The following is a 21,208-nucleotide window of genomic DNA, read 5'->3' as shown; positions in this document are numbered from 1 at the left end:
ATTCGATAAATCTTCCCTTATATGCCCTTCCATTAACTGATTTGAATAGACATCTTATTTTCTCCAGACCTAGACCCAGCTCAAACTAAGAGCGCCAAAGAGTATTTTCTTCTATAAGCTCAAAATGCCCCAATGCACACTGATTCTGCAATGGAATTATATAAACACCTTTGCCCTAAACTGAACACAGGAAATGCCATAAAAATGTAAGTTGCAGTACATTAGCAGAGATAAGCAATTCTGATTCCATTGCAAGTTCTAGTAAAAGGAGGGAACACAAACTACTATTTTTAAAGAGAAAAGGCTCAAACTGGTAATTGTGCTTACTACACAGATAACTGGTTCACCATATCTAATAACATCACAATCACCATAAATATAACTTTTAAAAAAAACTGCTGATATAATTTAGGATTTTTTTTTTACTCTTAGCACCTAGTCTGTACAGAAAAACAGGTCTAAAAATAATGAACGGTATTTTACAAGAACAATTTTTTTTAACCAATTGCACATTTATTTTAAATTTTCAGTTTGCAAACTAATTATAAAATTGCCACCTTCATTAATTTAAAAAAAAAATTTCATAGGACAGAGCAGGTAAAATAAGACTTGTAATTTACTCCCTGTAATAAAAAGGTCTTTATGGCACTTTCATGGCCACTAAACGGCTTCCCTTATGGTCCAGACCACATTCCGTCTGCTCAAAAGAACAGACACAGTAGAGCTGGGCGGTATGACCAAATATGTGTATCACGGTATTTTTTTTTAACTTACGGCGGTTCCACGGTATATAACAGTATTTTCACCCCCCCCCCCCCGAATCATGTGACCCGCCAGCACTGTTCTGCCCCCCCCCCCCCCCCAATCATGTGACCCGAGCACGGTGTTCGGCTTCCCCCCCTCCAAATCATGTGACCCACCAGCACTGTTCTGCTCCCCCAATTAATGATCAGCCCAGCGGGGTACTACTCACATATGTCACCTTCAAGCACTGCCCTCCTCCTCTTTGTTGGGGGCCGTCGGGTGCTGGAACTCCCTGTACGCCAGTGGTCTCCAACCTGCGGACCTCCAGTAGTTGCAAAACTACAACTCCCAGCATGCCCGGGAGTTGTAGTTTTGCAACAGCTGGAGGTCCGCAGGTTGGAGACCACTGCTGTATGCTGTATACCTATGCCCGGGCTGCAAAAGATACAGAAAATAAACTAACTTACCTACGTCGGCCACACGCTGTTCTTTGGGACTGGAACATCGCACAGCCGTCAGCCCATCACCGGCCGGAGCGATGTCCCACCCCGGCCAGTGATAGGCTGAGCCCACTGTCATGTAAGAAGCCGGCCAGAGCTCCTTACATGACAGTGGGCTCAGCCCATCACTGGCCGGGGCAGGACATCGCTCGCGCCGGTCATAGGCCGACGGCTGTCCTGCGTTCTCGCCCCCAGAGTGTGGCCGACGTTTGTGAGTTACAGTTTATTTTCTTTATCTTTTGCACCCAAGGCATAGGGATACAGCGTACAGCAGTGATCTCAAACCTGCGGACCTCCAGCTGTTGCAAAACTACAACTCCCAGCATGCCCGGACAGCAGTTAGCTGTCCAGGCATGCTGGGAGTTGTAGTTTTGCAACAGCTGGAGGTCTGCAGGTTGGAGACCACTGGCGTACAGTATAGAGTTCCAGCGCCCGGCAGCCCCCAACGAAGGAGGAGGGCAGTGCTTGACATATGTGAGTAGTACCCCGCTGGGCTGATCATTAATTTTGGGGGGGGCAGAGCAGTGCTGGCGGGTAACATAGGATTAGTTCCCCGATGTGGGGACAGCGCTGCGCTGGGCTGATAATACATTCCCGTCGGGGAGGGGCCCAACCGGTATTGCGGTATGGGGAAAAATTTATATTGTGCAGCCCAAAAAATTCGGTATTTGGTATGAACTGGTATACCGCCCAGCCCTATTTGGTCTGTTGCTAGACAGACCAAACTCGGGAAGTACGGTCTGGCCATAGGCAGTGAATAGCATTCGCTCTCAGCCTGTGAATGAAACAGCTATTCACTGCCTACGGCCAGACAGCACTACCAGAGTTTGGTCTCCTGCCAGGAAACCAAAGTTTGTGCTTTTGAGGATACATAATGCAGTCTGGACCAGAAGGGAGACCCCCCTAGTGGCCATGAAAGTGCCATAAAATGCTTTTAGTAAATTATTTATTTTACCTGCTCTATGAAAAAATAAAATAAAAATGACAGTGCCCATTTAAGCCAAGTGGTTCAAGGGAACATCTGCAATAGGCTGGGTGTGCTGAAATAATAGCATTGCATCACCATAGGACCATCTTGCTCTGAATAAAATGATACTCGTGTTAAAGTTTTAAAAGTAATGAATGTCATGTTGATAGAATCAAACTTCTCACTAGACAAAATTAAAAATGTATTCACAATGACGCATAATGTGGTAACTGCTAATATAATGGTCTATGGGGGAGATTCATCAAAACCTGTACAGAGGAAAAGTTGCCCATAGCAACCAGATTCCTTTTATCATTTTTGAAAAGGCCTCTGAAAAATGAAAGACTCACTCTGGTTGCTAAGGGCAACTTTTCCTCTGGACGGGTTTTGATAAATCTCCCCCCTTGAGACCATACCAAAACATATCCAATGCCAAGTACAAATTAAGACCTTAGCTGCCTAGTCCACAGGCCTTTCAAAACAAATCTAAATCAATAAAATATATAGAAATTTTATAAACTACAAAACAAATGTAATGCAAGTAAGTTAATCGGAAATAAAAATGCATAACAAAAAGTAATCTGTGGTTTTGGTATGGCCTCGTTTAACAGTTAACGACTACAAAAATGTAAGGAAAATCCCACAGACCCCAGTCCAAGGCTCTGCTGCCCACGAGCCACTTCTAAGCAGAGAAGCCACATCACACAGTCTGACTGCCATGTTAGATAGGTGGTGCCGTCTGAAATATGGACACAAAAAGTACTGCATGTTAGAAAAGCAAGAAAAATCAAATATAGCATTACAATCATCCTATCCTAGCAAATACTGATCAAAGAGACAGCTCCATTTTAAGCTCTGTTTACACCACATTTGTTGTGTCCGTATACCATATGCTATGGGAAATCCTTTAATACATAACAATCAGACTTCAGTCACCTGACTGAAAAAAAAAAGTTTTGGCCTCAGTTCAGGTGGTTTCCATCACAATTTCCCTTTTTCTGCTGGACAGAATGGCAGAGACCTCTGCACTATTCCACAGACTCTGATCAAGAAAGTCTACATATGACAGATGCCACTTAAGTGACATCCATCATATCGATAAAGCTGAGGGAGTTCCCTGCTGTACACCACAATGTTCTTACCCAAAGGGCAGATAGGGGCCCTCAATATATGATTATAGTGGCAATAGCCATTATATGCCTCTGGAGAACACCATTATAATGGCGAAACATGTAGAGGTTGGCATGGGAGTGTTTTAAATAGATACTACGACAGGCAGCATTTAAGCTGTGAACTGCAGTATCACATATTACAATAAATGGTAAGTCACCCCGATTATATAGCTAACTTCCAGCTGCCCTTTCCACCTATCTGTTTTAATCCTTATCACTGGGTTAATTTCTCAATTTAAGTACACCCATTAAAAGTTATATTTTAGAGGTTGTGTGAATAAGGGGTGTTTTTACCCAGGCTTCAGCCACACCTGACAGTGATAATGTGAAAATAGCCTATGAGTTTTATATTTAGCAGCTAAAATGGGATTGACTCCAGTCTGGGGGAGTGAGAACTTTTCTTCATCTCGGGCAGGACCAATTCAGTTTTTTGGCACTGAATATATGGGGGGAGATTTATCAAAACCTGTGCAGAGGAAAACTTGCCCAGTTGCCCATAGCATCAGATCACTTCTTTCATTTTGCAGAGGCCTTGTTAAAAATGAAAGAAGTGATCTGATTGCTATGTGCAACTGGGAAAGTTTTCCTCTGCACAGTTTTTGATAAATCTCCCCCATGCTCCTTACACACATAGGCCCACATTTATCATTGTCTTTAGACAGTTTTTTTGTGTCTAAAAAGGGGCAAAAAAAAAAAGGAGCATGCAGGGGTTTCTTTGCACCTTTTTGTTTACACATTTCTTCTGATTTTGAGTTGCAATCCACTGATTTGGGCAATAAACATGATATGAAGGGGTTTTATCAACTGCGCCTTTTTGTGAAAAGGAGCAAAAAAAAGGCGCAAAGCCACTGAAAAGTCAGTAAAACTACACCAGCCCAGATATGGTGTAGCTTTTTGGTGTGTGAAGAGTGAAATTTCTGAAAATGATGCCCTGCGACCATTTAAAGGGATACTCTGCACCCCTAGACATCTTATCCCCTATCCAAAGTATAAGTGATAAGATGTCAGATCGCCGGGGTCCCGCTGCTGGGGGCCCCCGGGATCTCTGCTGCTGCACCCACCTGTACGGCTGCCACCTCACACCGGGAACGCTGGAGGCTTCGGAGACCGACCACAATGGCGGACGAGCGTGATGTCCCGACTCCGCCCCGTGTGACGTCACGTCACGCCCCGCCCCTCAATGCAAGTCTATGGGAGGGGACGTGCCGGACCTCCCATAGACTTGCATTGAGGAGGTGGGGCAGGGCGTGAAGTTACACGGGTCGGAGAGATGACGTCACGCTCGTCCGCCATTGTGGTCGGTCTCCGAAGCCTCCAGCGTTCCCGGTGTGAGGTGGCAGCCGTACAGGTGGGTGCAGCAGCAGAGATCCCGGGGGCCCACAACAGCGGGACCCTGGCGATCTGACATCTTATCCCCTATCCTTTGGATAGGGCATAAGATGTCTAGGGGTGCGGAGTATCACTAATAAATTTGGTGCTCCTACACATTACCAGCACACACAAAAAACAAATGCTTCACTTACACCTACAATGATAATTGTGAGCCATAGTGTAGCTACATATAAACACACACATACATTAAGTGACTTTCTGTACAATTATTAAAGTCAAACCAGTTAAGTTGTTAAACAAATAAAACCAAGGTTAAACAAAATGTGTCACAGGTCCAGGAAAACTCCCAACCTATATGTAAAGCGGAGGCAATGATGAATGCTAAACAGTGTCAGCCACCACCTTATAAGGCTAGGTTCACACTGCAGCTATGTTCCTTCCCATTAACTCCTTGGGGACGGAGCCCATTATAACCCTAAGGACAGGAGCATTTTTTGCACATCTGACCACTGTCACTTTAAGCATTAATAACAATGGGATGCTTTTACTTTTCATTCTGATTCCAAGATTGTTTTTTTCGTGACATTCTAATTTATGTTAGTGGTAAATTTTTCTCGATACTTGCATCATTTCTTGGTGAAAAATTCCAAAATTTGATGAAAAAATTGAAAATTTAGCATTTTTCTAACTTTGAAGCTTGTAAGGAAAACAGACATTCCAAATAAATTATATATTGATTTACAAATACAATATGTCTACTTTATATTTGCATCATAAAGTTGAAATGTTTTTACTTTTGAAAGACATCAGAGGGCTTCATAGTTCAGCAGCAATTAAAATTTTTCACAAAATTTTCAAAATCGGAATTTTTCAGGGACCAGTTCAGTTTTGAAGTGGATTTGAAGGGCCTTCATATACCCCATAAATTACCCCATTATAAAAACTGCACCCCTCAAAGTATTCAAAATGCCATTCAGTAAGTGTGTTAACCCTTTAGGTGTTTCACAGGAATAGCAGCAAAGTTAAGGAGAAAATTCAAAATCTTAATTTTTTTTGCACTCGCATGTTCTTGTAGACCCAGTTTTTCAAATTTTACAAGGGGTAATAGGAGAAAAAGCCTCCAAAATGTTTAACCCAATTTCTCTCGAATATGGAAATACCTCATATGTGTATGTCAAGTGCTCGGCGGGCGCAGTAGAGGGCTCAGAAGGGAAGGAGCAACAATGGGATCTTGGAGTGAATTTTTCTGAAATGGTTTTTGGGGGCATGCCACATTTAGGAAGCCCCTATGGTGCCAGAGCAGCAGCAAAAAAAAAAAAAAAAAAAAAAAAAACACACACATGGCATACTATTTTGGAAACTACACCCCTCAAGGCACGTAACAAGGGGTCCGGTGAGCCTTAACACCCCACAGGTGTTTGACGACTTTTCGTTAAATTCGGATGTGTAAATGAAAAAAAAAAAACATTTTCCCTTAAGTGCAGGTTTTTTCCCCCAAATTTACCATTTCTACAAAGGGTAATGAGAGAAAATCCCCCCAAAATTTGTAACGCAATTTCTCCCGAGTACGGGGATACCCCATATGTGGCCCTAAACTGTTGCCTTGAAATACGTCAGGGCTCTGAAGTGAGAGCGCCATGTGCATTTGAGGCCTGAATCAGGAATTTGCAATAGTGGTGGACCCGGTTACAAGGATGGGGCTTGTCTCCACCAAAACCCTACAGCAGTGTTTCCCAAACATGGTGCCTCCAGCTGTTGCAAGACTCCCAGCCTGCCAGGACAGTCTATGGCTGTCCGGCAACACTGGGAGTTGTGGTTTTGCAACAGCTGGAGGCGCCGTTTAGGAAACGCTGCCATATGAGACGTTTTTCATTTTTATTGGGGGGGCGGGCGACATGTAAGGGGGTGTATATGTAGTGTTTCACTTTTTATTATTTGTTAGTGTAGTGTTTTTAGGGTACATTCACACAGGCAGGGGTTCACAGTAAGTTTCCTTGAAGGAAACCCACTGTAAACCCGCCCGTGTGAATGTACCCTGTACATTCACAGGGGGGGGGGGGGGGTGCCCCAAACCTTCAGCTGTGGCAAAATGACAACTCCCAGAATGCACTGACAGACCGTACATGCTGGGAGTTGTAGTTTTACAAAAGCTGTAGGCACACTGGTGGGGAACCACTGAGTTAAAAAACAGACTCTAGCTCAGTGATTCCAACCCATGTGCCTCCAGCTGTTACAAGACTAAAACTCCCAGCATGCAGAATGAGGGCAATATATCTTGAGACCTATGAAAAGCTGAATTAAGCATGAAAACAATCCTATCATCGAGAATCATGCAATACGGTTCTTAGAGAATGGATTTCTCCTACCCTCCTTGCCAAAGTGATGTCAACTAACAAAGCAGTTTTACATTTCAACAATTTAACAGAGGTCTCAGATAACCGTTTAAAAGGATGTTTAGTTAAGGCAGAAAGGTTTTATTCTAGATATAGCAGAATTTTTTTTTTATCCATTTGTTTTCAGCTTGAGAAGAATCAAATTTGTATCCCAAGGCTGCAGTCTGTATTTAAGGTACTGAGACTTTTTTTTAACACTTCTTGGAGAAAGCCTAGGATTCTAGATATGTCTGGGTTTAGAATGCCTGAGGGAAAAAGGACAACACTATGAAAGAAATTACCTTAAATATATAGTAGAGGTAGAATATTTTTTTTTACCCTTCAACAATGTATTAACCACTTTGTTAGAAAGTCCCTTTAGTAGGCTCTGCCTTTCAAGAGCCATGCTGTTAGCTGAAGGGTTTCTAGGTCCTGGTAACAGAGGCCCCTGCATCAGAAGATACTTAACTTGAGGAAGCCGGATCGGTTCTGTTAATGAGAGAAGATTAAAAAATGCTGAACCAACCTCTTGGGCCACCATGGGGCTATAAAGATAACAGACTCTCTCCAATTGAATCTTTTGTAGCACTTTCAGGATGAGAGGAAGAGGAGTAAATGCAAAGGCAAGAGAGAAGTCCCATTTTTGTTGAAAAGCATCTACTGCAAAAGGTTTTTCTCTTTGATTGAGGGAGAAGAAGTTCTGGACTTTGCAATTTTTCTTGCTGGTAAAAAGATCTATGCCGGATTTGCCCAAACTCTCAGAGACTTAAAGACCTGGTAATTCAGTTCCCATTCTCCTGGATCACCTTGGTTCTGGCTTAAGAAATCTGCTTCCTGATTCTCTACGCCCCCCAGATGTACAGCTGTAGGAAAAAAATAATTTTTCTCTGCCCATATGAAGATTTTTGGAGGAGAGATCTCTTTTTGAGGAGAATCTCTTGTTCCCTCTTGATGGCTGAGAAAGGCCACTGTGGTTAAATTGTCCAAATATACCTTCAAGTGATGGGTTTTTAAGACGTGTTCCGAAGCTCTTAATGCCTTCAATTCGGCCTTCAATTCCCAAATGTTGGAGGAGTAAAAGTTTTTTGGGACCACGAACCCCGAAGATGAGGGTGTTCGATGTGAGCACCCCAGCCCCAAAGACTCACATCTGTTGTCACCGCAATGGCAGGAGAAAGGATCCAATGGATTCCTAGAGAAAGAATATTTTTCTTCAGCCACCATGTTAATGAGGCTTTTACATTATGTGGAATATGTAATCTGTTCTAGAGACAATGTGATCTGTCCCAAATTTTCAAGATTAGGGATTGAAGGGGTCTTGAAAGGCTTTGAGCCCAAGGCACTGCTGGGATACAGGTTGTCATTGATCCCAGGAATGACATGGCCGTTCTTATGGAACAAGAATTCCTCCTTAGTAAGTCTGATTTTTAGCTGGAGGGAGATAATTTTGTCTTCCGGGAAAAAGATCTTCTGTTTCTCCAAATCTAGGATCATGGCCAGAAAAGGATTCTTCTTTGCTGGAACAGTCTGACTTTTGCCAGTTTATAATCCAGCCGAGGTCTTTAAGACAAGACAACGTCAGAATGATGAAGAATTTCCTTTGACTGGGCAATATAGACTGGTCGTCTAAGCAAGGAATTATTACAAATTCCTTTTTGTCTCAGGTGAGCAACCACCTCTACCATGACTTTTGTAAAGATCCTCGGGGCAGAGGATATTCCGAAAGGAAGGGCCTGAAACTGAAAATAAAGGGTAGAGTGAGTGTACCGGATTGCAAGCCTGAGGAATTTTTGGTGAGAAGGATGAATTGGGAGATGGAAGTAAGCATCTTTCAGATCGATGGTGCACATCCAGGAGTCTTTTTGTATCAGCCAGATGGCTGTCTTCAGAGTCTCCATCTTGAACCTTTTGTACATAATAAACTTGTTTAGATTTTTTTAGATTTATATTTGTTCTGAAGGTGCTGTTTGGCTTGGGCACCAAAAACAGATGGGAGTAGTGTCTCAGACCTTGTTCCAAGATGGGGACCTGAACGACAGCTCCGAGAGATAAAAGATCCTTTATGCCTGAAAAGACATTCGTTTAAGGTGTCTGAACGGATATTTGTATAGCAAAATCTTGGATGAGGAGGGCAGGCAAAATTCTATTCTATTCTGTACCCTTGCTTGAGCGATAGATTTTTATCTGAATAGTGAAATCCTAAGTACTTTCCTGTCTGCAGATTTTTCAAGATTTCCCTGGAAGGGGATGGCACAAAGCTTAAAGGGGTATTCCAGGAATTTCTTTTATTTGACTATGCTACAGGGACTGTAAAGTTAGTGTAGTTCATAATATAGTGTATTTACCTGTGTGTGACGGTTTTCTCACAATTCTTATGTGATTTTCACCCCAATATTTATTTTTAACAGCATACAAAATTACTCATGTCTCGGATTTTTCCCAGCTTGCAATGCGGTCGAGACCTGACTCCCTAGTCAGCTGATGACAGGGAGCCTGTCTGTTTCAATGGGTGGAGAGAGCAATCTGCAAGTAATGCAACAGCTGGATGCACCCTGATTGAAAACCACAGGTCTGCAGCTCATTTATGTTTCAATGGGTGGGGTAGCTGATGTGTGGGAAGGAGGAAAATGGAATAATGGGATTTGTAGGCAAACAAGAAAACTGTAAAAAGGAAATAAAAGTTCACAAAAAGCTAGCCACAGTGTTATGGTAATCTCACAGCATAGACATTTAGCCCCAAGACAAGCGCAGATCCTTCCTAAGCATGTCCATTACTGTCTGCCAGGTACGTACTAAAATCACCTTATGCTGGATAACCCCTTTAACTTTAGAAGTGGAGTCACCTTGCCAATTTTTAACCCATAGGGCCCTTCAGACTGAGTTAGAGATAGCAGTAGCTTTGGCTGCATATATAACAGACTCCTCAGATGCATCCACAAGGAAGGCTGTGGCCAGCTTCAATATAGGGATAGAAGATAAAATACTTTTACTTTTGCTAAGTGGTAGTAGCCGCTATATTGGGGTCAATTAGAACCAATGAGGCTTCCCAGGACATTTTCAGAAGACGCATCCTCAAATGGAAGTGCAGTTCTCTTGACAACTTTAGAAAGATGCACATCCATTTTTGGAGGTTCACTCCACAGATTTACATCATTAGGCTCAAAGGGGAAACTGTTGCAGAACTCTGAAGATCTGCAAGCACCTCTCCAGATCCTGCCCAGGGATGTGGAATTCCTATCACCCAACACCAGCAGTTCTGGGCGCCGGCAGGCGATTTCTTCAGGCATTTAGCCCTGCTTCAGGCAAGCAGCGTTAAATGCCGGAAGAATTCACACAGGTCTGCTCACACTATTACTGTACTTACATCTCCCTGCAGCAGTCTAACGAGACTTCCTTGCGGGGATGCGTGTGATTGGTGAGGTCATCACATACGCAGCTCAGGACGTCGGGATGCTAACGTCCCGTGCAGCGCCTGAGATGACGTCCCCTATCGCGCGCATAACCGCAAGGAAGTCTCGTTATAGACTGCTGCAGGGAGATGTAAGTATAGTAACAGTGTGAGTGGACCTCTGTGAATTCAGAGTGAGTGAGAAACTTGCCTAATATGAGGACCTGCCTGATCACCAGGGGCAAAACTATATTCTTAAGGGGCATAATTGTTTAAATACTGGGGGTAATATCTATCCAAGGGTCTGTATAAACCTATTTGGAAACCCTATTTGGCTCCCCAGTAGGTAGACAGGCCCCCAGGTAAATATGATCCCCATTAGTGATAACAATGGCGAAGGGGGCTCTACTTGATCCCTACCTGAAGGGGAACTACCTACTTAAAGGAATACAGTAGTGCAAAAAATCTTATCCCATCCCCATAAGTGATAGATCGCGGGGGTCTGACCGCTGGGACAACCCCCCCCCCCCCCATCTCTTGTACGAGGCCCCAGCAGATGGCATGAAGGGAATGTTCCTTCCCTGCATGACACGGCTGCTGAAATGCCCCCTCCATATATCTATGGGATATATGGGGGGGAGGGGGGGGCGTGTAGGTTGCTGCGTCATGCGGAAAAGCCCCACATTCCTGCCAGGGCCCCTTACAAGAGATCGGGGGGAGGGGTTTCCCAGCGGTCAGGATAAGTTATTTTGCACTGCAGTATTCCATTAATGGGGTGGACTTACTCATCAGGGACCTTATCCACCTAATGGGGTGACATACTGGTCTGCCTATCAAGTTTTTATTAATAAAAAAGACCTTGTTTACATACTATTTGGGTTAAAATTATTTTGTACCAGGACAAGTGGATTGTTATGAGGGACAAGTAGATTCTGCTCAGTTTTAGTCCCTTGGACAAGTAATTTTTTTTAAATTCCACACCCCTGTTGCCACTTATCTGTTATCAGAGATTTAATGCCATCATGAACCGTGAAAACTTGTGTTTGAGGTTTTAGACGAGCAAACATTCTTTCCTGAATGGACGTAGGCTCTGGTGTATCTACTATATTCATAGCACTTCTTACAGGAGCAAGTAAGGTATCTATCTTCGGAGGAACAATAATATTTTTTATCTTCCCTCTTAGGAATATCTTGGATTTCACCCTCTTCTTCAGAATATGTAATACCAGAAATTAAAGCTTCATTAGAGTCAGAGTCCAAAATAACAGCAGTTATTTGCTTTTTTGGTGGCAGAGGTTCAGGCAGGTGTACAAGTAGTAATGGAAGCTGACGAACTAGGTGGTGCAGTAGCTATATGGCAGACAACTTGTTGATTTGTAAGTAGACTAAGCTCATCCATAAAAGATGGGGATTCTTGATTAACAATTCTGTCAGAGCATGCTCTACATAGAGGTTTAGGATGAGCACAAATTTTTTAGACTTAGATTTAGACTCCTTAGAAGCTTATTAAGAGGATTCTCTTTCGATATCTTCAGGGTCTCCTTGTCTCCCATAGTGGGGTAAGGAATACCCATAAGAATCAAGGTTATATGCTGCTTCAGGAGTAGAATATAGAAAAAAAAGCAGCATAGTGTAAAGCAAAATGGTGCTAACACCATAAAGAATCCACTGCTAACATCATAAAACACCATGAGATACAAGAGTAGGGAAAGCAGTACAGAAAGTAAGTGAACCCCTACGGGCCAGCTACTCAGTTAATGCCGATGCCGAGCGCTCCAGATGAGCAGAGCGGGGGCAGCAGATGCATCCATGGTTCAGAGGGATGTAGGATGGAACAAAGGAGCAATTTATACTCCTTCAAATTTGGCACCCCTCCATGCTTCTACAGCGTTCCGATGGGTGCCGCCATCTTGTGGAAGAGACTTCCGGCCACCAGCCAATCCTAGGGCACACACACGTGCCCCGGCAACATGGAGCCAGGAACAGCTCCGGGGAGATTCTGAGACCGGCCTGTTACAGAACTCTTGACACAAACTCAACAGAGCGCCGCAGCAGGGGGGAAGGGACCAGAGACTGCAACCCTAAGGTGGCGTGACCCGATGCAGCACAGGTGGGAGGGAGACAGTTGTGACTGAACCCCCGCTGCCTGGCAGCCCCATCCGGAGCAGAAAACCAGCCCACCAGAGGTAAGAACCTCATCTCTCCATGTATGCTCCAAGGAATAGAAAACACTGAGGGGTTGATTGGGAGGGACCTTTTTAACCTCTGTTTTCTGTTCCTATTAGAGCTACAGGGGACAATCTCATGGTGGAGCAGTCATGATGAGGAGATGAAAAGCAGCAATTTCTTACACACGTTTACGCCGTTCACTGTACAGGATCATTAAATAAGTAATCAAGGATATTAATTTTTTTTATTTGACTATGTTACATGGAGCTGTAAAGTTATTATAGTTCATAAAATTGTGTTTGTACTTGTGTGTGATGGTGGTTTTGCAATTCTTATGTGATCTTTGCCACAATGTTTATTTTTAAAAGCATACAAAAATGAGTGACGTCTCAGGTTTTTCCCAATTGCAGCACAGCCAGAGACATTACAACACTTGTCAGGTGATGACAAAAGGTTGCCTGTCTGTTTTAATGGGTGGAGCGAACGCTGGGTGGGAAGCAGATCATTCTGCAGTGAATAGTAGTTTTACAACAGCTTTAGGTAGAGCTGGGCGGTATGAGCAAAAACGTGTATCACAGTATTTTTGTTAGAGATGGCGGTTCCATGGTTTTTAACGGTATTTCCTCCCCCCCCCCCCATGTGTCCTGGGTGGCGCTTCTCTTCCAACACCCCCTCAATGAATCAGCTGTGATGTCCCCACATGTCACCGCAAGCGCTCCTCTGCTCATCCTCCTATGAGTTGCAGGCCGCCAGCGCTAGAAATCTGTACTGTACTACAAATAATATTTCCCGGGCTCTGGTACTGTCTTCATTGTGCTGCGGTCCTCTTGCTGTTTCCTTGGGACGGGAAAGTCACAGAGCCACCAGCCTATCATCGGCCGTGCCGGGACATCGCTGCGGCCGGTGATAGGCTGGGCGCACGGTCATGTATGAAGCTGGCCTGCTCCTTATATGACAGTGGGCTCAGCCTATCAGCGGCCGTGGAGGAACATTGCTGCGGCCGGTGATAGGCTGACTGCTCTGACGTTCCCATCCCCAGGACCGCAGCAGAGGGACCGTGAGGCCGGTAACTGGGAACGTCGGAAGGTGTGAAAGTTTATTTTGTTTATTTTTTGCAGCCCGGCAACGATATTTGTAGAACAGTACAGATTTCTAGTGCAGGCGGCCCACAACTCCTAGGAGGATGAGCAGAGGAGCGCTTGCGGGCGACATGATGTAGGGACAGCGCAGCTGATAATTCATTGGGGGAGCGGAAGAAAAGCAGAACAGCGCACGCGGGTCACATATGATAAATAGGGGACAGCACGCTGCAGCGGGTAATTCACATATTCGAGAGGGGGGGGAGGGGCCCAACTGGTATTGCGGTATGGGCAAAATTCATACCGTGCAGGAAAAAACTATTCGGTATGAACCGGTACACCGCCCAGCACTAGCTTTAGGCACCCGTGTTAGAAAACACTGGTCTGTTCACAGCAAAGCATGGAAGGCAGCACACGTGTGCTTCAATGGGTGGTGTGGCTGATGTGTGGGAGGGAGAAAAGTGACCTTACACTTACAAACAATATGGGGACTTCCAACAGGAAAACAGAAAATTGCCATTTCACAAAAAGATATCCACACCACATGACCATTTAGCCCCAAGACCAGCACGGATCCTTCCTAAGTATGTCAATTAATGTCTGGCAGGTAAGTACTATAATCACCTTATGGTGGGATAACCCCTTTAACATTACATTTTAATTCACACGCACATACCAAATATGTATACATTTTTTATTCTTTTATTTTTTTTATGCTTTTTGTTTTTTAAACTGGAGCAGGTGAGGGAACCTCCATCCGCAATCTTGGCTGATCTGATCCCCGCAGCCGTGCTCTGAGTGATCATAACAACTAAAAGTGCTGCACTGGCACAGATGCCGTGATCTGTATTGATCACGCCATCTGAGAGGTTAATGGCGGAATCTGTGTGGTAGCTGATGTCCAACATTACTGGCGGGTCCCTGGCTGCTGATAGCAACCAGGGTATGTCGTGCATAATGCAAGCACCGCTCTGGTGCTCGCGTCATGTACAGAACGACATGTACATCCTGGTGCACTAAGCACCAACACATCAGGATGCACATCTACGGCCATTGTCCTTAAGAGTTTAAATAGTTGCCCCTATTGATGGATGCCACACAGTAATACTTGAAATAAAAACATAACACAATCAATGCTTCTGTTTTAATTGTCACTGTTGTCTCAAACTATTTTACTCCATGTGACAGCCTGACACCTAACATTTGTATATCTATTTGCTAAAAATTACTTTTCGTATTTTTTTTCTGGCAACTAAGTGTCACCTCCCTACAACCAGCTGTCCACTGCCTGTAAGGAAAATTCTATATCTAGTAACAGACAGAGCGCCAGTTGCTGGGGGCTGACGATAATAGCTAGCACTTGGCTGTGATAATAGCCTATGCTACACTTTACACACAGAAAAAATAAAATTTCTGGACTTTGGGTGGAGGAAGGGATATCTGGGGACTATAGTCTACTGTTATGGTAGCCAGAGGTGTTACCTCTTCTATGGCACTGCAATTGATAAAGCCCATTTGCTACAGGCACTATCAATCGGGAGCAAAGCACATAGAGCAATGCAATTCAATAAAACTGCATTGATCTATATAAGAAATTTAATTATTTAACCCCTTAAGGACCAAGCCCATTTTTACCTTAAGGACCAGGCCAATTTTAGTTTTGTGTTTTCGTTTTTGCCTTCTAAAACCCATAACTCATATTTCCATCTACAGACCCATATAAAGGGCTTGTTTTTTGCATGACCAATTGTATTTAGTAATGAAACCTCATTTTACCATAAAATGTATGGCGAACCCAAAAAAAAAATTTTTAGGGAGGAAATTAAAATAAAATCAAAATTTTGCACCTTTTGGAGGATTTTCTTTTCACACTGTACACTTTACGGTAAAATTGACGTGATTTTTATTCTCTGGGTCAATATGACTAAAATGATACCCATGGCTATATAATTTTATTTTTTTGTACCGCTTAAAAAAAAAAAAAAATCTGAAACTTTTTGTATAAAATCAGTCATCTAAAATCGCCCTATTTTGACCACCTAAAACGTTTTCATTTTTCCGTATATAGGGCGGTATGAGGGCTAATTTTTTGTGCCGTCATCTGTACTTACCGATACTACATTTGCATATATAAAGCCTTTACATAATTTTTTATTAGTTTTCTTTTGGAATAAAAGGAGACAAAAAAAAAAAAGCAGCATTTTTGACTTTTTTACGTTTATGCCGTTCACCGTACGGGATCATTAACATTACATTTTTAAAGTTTACACATTTACGCACACAGCGATATCAAATGTGTTTATTAAAAAAAAATGTTTTTCGCTTATTGGGGTAAAATGGGAAAAACGGACAATTTTCATTTTTATTGGGGAAGAGGATTTTTCACTTCACTTTTTTTTTTTTTTTTTTTTTTTTAAACACTTTATGTCACCATAGGGGACTAGCTATAGCAATCATTTGATTGCTAATACTGTTCAGTGCTATGCATAGGACATAGCACTGATCAGCATTATCGGTGATCTTCTGCTCTGGTCTGCTCAATCTCAGACCAGAGCAGAAGGCTCAAGGAGACAGATGAGGCAGGTCAGGGGACCTCTGTTCACCATTACACATGATCGGATCCCCGCGGCAGCGCTGCGGGCGATCCGATCATCTATTTTAACATACGCACTGCCGCAGATGCCGTGATCTGTACTGATCACGGCATCTGAGGGGTTAATGGCGGACATCCACGCAATCGCGGATGTCGGCCACAACCGGCGGGTCCCCAGCTGCTGCTAGCAGCCGGAACCTGTCGTGTATGACACGAGCACCGCTCCGATGCTTGCGGTCATACACAGGATGTAATGTTCATCCTGGTGTGCTAACTGCTAAGTACCACCGCACCAGGACATACATTTACGTCCATGGTCGTTAAATAAGGGGTTAAATAAGTGCAATATATTTATATGTGTAAAAAGGTTTAACACGTACACTAATCCCAGCCAGAATATTAAAAGTTTAAATTACCCTCCTTTAACCATTTTCCATATAAAAAAATATGTAATGTAATGTATCCCATATGGAGAATACAGTAAATGTTATTCAAAAAATGTAATAAAAAAAAAAAAATCCAAAATTTTGTTTATCCCATCGTGTAAAAGCTACAGATCATGACAAAACAATGAAAAAAAAAAAAAAAGCCATTATACAGCCCCATCTTAAAAAGTAAGTTGTGCGGGTTGGATAGTGGCTATTAAAAAAATCTGAAAAGTTTATCAATAGTAAACCATAACGCAAGCTATACAATTTGGGCATTGTTGTAACTGTACCAGATCAAGAAAAAAGCAAGTCAATAATGCGGTAATGTTGAGTTATTCACAGCTGCTCACCCACAGTCCAGAATAAATGCTTGTCCGCGGTGCTCAATCACGAAGGTAAATGTCCAATGTATATTCAAAGAAAGATGATGGCACTCACGGTATTGCAGTTTCTTATCATTTATTTTCAGTCGGGTCAGAGTAAAGGTTGGCCAACAGGCTGTTTTTCGCTCACAACAACACTTTCTCAAGACCTTTTCTAAAGGGCTGTTGTGAGCGAGAAACGGCCTGTTGGCCAACCTGTACTCTGCCCCGACTGAAAATTAATTATAAGAAACCACAAAACCAAGTGCCATCGTCTTTCTTTGAATATGTATTGTTGTAATTGTGCTGACCTAAATAATCAGCTCAACATGATAGTTTGAGCATTTAGTTATGGAAAAATTGAGGAGGTCCCCTCACCAGCAGTCATCCAGGGTCTATATATAGCACTGAACAGTGTTAGCAATCTAAGAATTGCTACAAAAAGTCCCCTACAGGGACATAAAGGTTAAAAAAAAATAAAAAAAAAATTGGGGAAAAAAGCCCCTTACCTGAAAATATAAATAAAATGTCCCCTTTTTCATATGGCCACTTGCGACCTATCAATCAAGCTGTGCCAAGAGAAGTCAGGGAGACCACCCAGATGGCACTTTAGCTATCCACATCCACCACAGTGCCATGACTCATTCTTAAACAAGGTTCTCTTTAAATGTTTAAATATATTTTTTTTTATTTGCATTTTAGCCACAACTTTTTATTTCTATGGGAGGTATGAGGGCTTTTACTTTGCATTGCAATTACACCTTTTATTTGACCACAAGATGTACTGCACAGGGATGTGGAATTCCAATCGCCCGACGCCCAGGACTAGCAGTTTTGGGCGCCGGGCAGGTGAATTTGTCCGGCCCTTAGCCCGGCTTCGGGCAAGCAGGGCCGGACCTGACAAGTGCGGTGGCGATCTGCAGTCTGTATGGAGCGGGCTGCCAACTCCATACTCTGCCGCCTGTGTCCTCCGAAGCAGAGCAGGGGAGATGAGAAGCTGTGTATTTGTCTTCTCTCCCCTGCTCTGCAGACGTGCGGGGGGAGATGAGGGGGCGTGGCTTCTTGCTCCCCGTGCAGACCTGCGTCCTCTGCCTTCCCTCCCCCCAGCTGTAGCTTCGGAGAGCTGAGGGGAGGAGGCACATCTGCACGGGGAGATGCTTGCGGCGCTCTGCAGTATGTATGGAGCGGGCTCGGGATTCCTGCCCGCTCCATACTCTGCAGTCCCCGGCTGTTCTCAGTAGCCGGGGCCGCCGCTAATAGCCAGCATGCGGCTGGCTATTAACCCTTTAGATCACCGCTGTCAAAGCTGACAGCGGCATCTAAAGGGAGATGTGACTGCTCCCTGGTGGGCTAGTGGGGTGGATCGGCCCCCGCAGCGCGATCGCAGGGGGGGGGGGGGGGGGGGGCGATCCACTATAGAGGTAGCCGGAGGACTTACCTCTGCTTCCTCCTGTCCCGGCTCGGTCATTGATAAAGCCTGGCTGATGTTACAAAACTACAATTCCCAGCATGCCAGGATAGCCGTTGGAGTTGTAGTTTTGCAACATCTGGAGGGCCACAGTTTGAAGACCGCTGTATTAACCCCTTCCATGTTAAAAGTGCAAATCACCCCCTTTTCCTATATAAAAACATGCAAACATAATAAAAATAAACATATTTGGTATCGCTTCGTGCGTAATTGTACAACCTATTAAAATATAACATTATGTATCCCGTACGGTAAATGTAAAAAAATACCAAACCACAAATTTGCAATTTTTATAATATCCCATAAAAAAAAGTTAAAAAGCGATTAAAAAGTCAGATCAATGCCAAAATGGTACCGATACAAAAAACAGATTATGGCGCAAAACATGAGCCCTCATACAGCCTGGTATGCGGAAAAAAAATAAAGCTACAGGGGTTAAAAAATGGCAATTAAAAAAAATTAGAAAACGTTCAGAATTAGTAAAACATGACGTAAACGATACAAATCTGGTATTGCTGTAACCAGGCGCCTAAAGAATAAAACTAACATGTTACCTCAACCACAAGGTAAATGGTGTAGAAAAGAAAAACCATCAAATCTACAAAATTATATTTTACTATTTCAATTTCACTTCCCCAAATATATATATATATATATATATATATATATATATATATATATATATATATATATATATATTTTGGTTCAGAGAATACGTTATTGAAAAATTAAAAGGTAACATTATAGTAGGTAGTTATGGCTATTATAGGGCGAGGAGGAAAAAATGAGCGTAAAAGCGAAAATTGGCCGGGACAAGTGGATCGTCATGAGGGACAAGTAGATTTTGCTCCATTTTAGTCCCGTGGACAATTTGTTTTTTTTAATAAAATTTCCACACCCCTGGTACTGCAAAATGGAAAAAAGTATGTTTGTGAGGTGAAATATAAAGTTTTATTTTTATGCAGTTCACAGTGATTTTTCTATGAAAGTATGGGAGCTCAATGTTTGTGCTGTAATTTGTAGTTTTTATTGGTATCATTTTGGCATTGAGTGGATCACTTTCTTGCATTTTTGGTGGGATGTGAACAAAAAAAAAAAAGCTTCCATCTTTCCATTTACTCTGCATTAACATAATGTTTTAATAGTACCAACATTTCCATGGAGATACCATATATGTTTACACTTTCTTGTTTACATTAATTTCATTTGAAACATGGGAAAAGGTGTATGACAGGGGTACTCAACTGGCAGACCGGATCTGGACCGCGGCCGCCAGTCATCCAGACCACCTGCTGGATCTCCACTAGGGATCGACCGATTATCGGTATGGCCGATATTATCGGCCGATAATCACGATTTTGGGCATTATCGGTATCGGCAATTACCTTGCGATAAGCCGATAATGCCCCGCCCCCGCACCGCGAATGAATTTCTCCTTTGGTGTTGCTATCAGTGTTTGAAGAGTGGGAGAAGAGGGTTGCATTGACAATCCAACACAATGGGCAGCACATTGAACACATTTTATAAGTGGTCAGAAACCTGTAAATAACTCATGAAAGAATAAAGTTACGTTAAAAGCAACCACATCATTGTTTTTCTTGTGAAATTCCCTATAAGTTTGATGTGTCACATGACCCTCTTCCTATTGAAAAAACAAAAGTTGGATTCAAAATTGCAGATTCAAAATGGCCGCCATGGTCACCACCCATATTGAAAAGTTCCCCCCCCTCTCACATATACTAATGTGCCACAAACAGGAAGTTAATATCACCAACCATTCCCATTTTATTAAGTTGTATCCATATAAATGGCCCACCATGTAGTTTGCAACAGCTGGAGAGTCAGTTAGGGACACAGAGGTACAAATAGTTGGTACAGGGAACAGTGTTTGTCGAAAATGTATTTGGGGGCATAGCGTGTGGCAGTAATATTGCATGGGAATAGCGTGTGGCAGTAATATACCAGGGGCCCAGTGTGTGGCAGTATTACATTCAGGGGGCACAGTGGGTGGTAGAATTATTTTCAGGGGTACAGTGTGTGGCAGTAATATACCAAGGGTACAGTGTGTGGCATAAAGATACCAAGGGTACAGTGTGTGGCATAAAGATACCAAGGGTACAGTGTGTGGCATTAAGATACCGGGTACAGTGTGTGTGGCAGTAATATACCAGGGGCACAGTGTGCAGCAGTATAGAATTCAGGGGTACAGTGTGTGGCAATATTGTATTCCGTGGTACAGTGTGTGGCAGTATTCAGGTCATACATCCTCCAGATGTGGAATTCTTATCGGCCGACGCCCGGGACATGCCATTCTGGGCACCGGGCCGGTGAATTTTTCCAGCCCTTAACCCGGCTTCGGGCAAGCAGAGCCGGACCTGACAAGCGGGGCGGCGCTCAGTCTGTATGCAGCGGGCTCCCGACTCCTGCCCGCTCTGTTCTCTGCAGCCGCCGCTAATAGCCAGCATGTGGCTATCCCGATCGCTGCGGCTGGCTATTAACACTTTAGATCGCCGCTGTCAGAGGCAATCTAAAGGGACATGCTTCCTGGTGGGCCCTGCAGCACGATCACGAGGGGGCGATCCACTATAGAGGTAGCCGGAGGGCTTACTTCTGTTCCCTGGTGTCTGTAGATCT

General features: G+C 43.4%; 1 protein-coding gene across 15 annotated transcripts in view; it reads right to left on the bottom strand.

The window, feature by feature from the left end:
• Positions 1-21,208, bottom strand: part of ELAVL2 (ELAV like RNA binding protein 2) — a 240,280-nt gene that overhangs the window by 179,677 nt on the left and 39,395 nt on the right. For 13 of the 15 annotated variants that reach the window (XM_056520561.1, XM_056520532.1, XM_056520556.1 and 10 more), the window contains one exon: positions 2,860-2,950. The exons of the other annotated variants lie outside the window; for them this stretch is intronic. In XM_056520561.1, the coding sequence (XP_056376536.1) occupies positions 2,860-2,931 (72 nt within the window). In that variant the 5' untranslated portion in view covers positions 2,932-2,950. The remainder of the gene's footprint in view (positions 1-2,859; positions 2,951-21,208) is intronic. 15 annotated transcript variants of the gene reach the window in all.

Source organism: Hyla sarda, chromosome 1 (assembly GCF_029499605.1).
Source record: "Hyla sarda isolate aHylSar1 chromosome 1, aHylSar1.hap1, whole genome shotgun sequence".
In the NCBI taxonomy this organism is placed as follows: Eukaryota; Metazoa; Chordata; class Amphibia; order Anura; family Hylidae; genus Hyla; species Hyla sarda.
The sequence above is the reverse complement of the archived record's forward strand: the minus strand, read 5'-3'. Positions and strand labels throughout refer to the sequence as shown.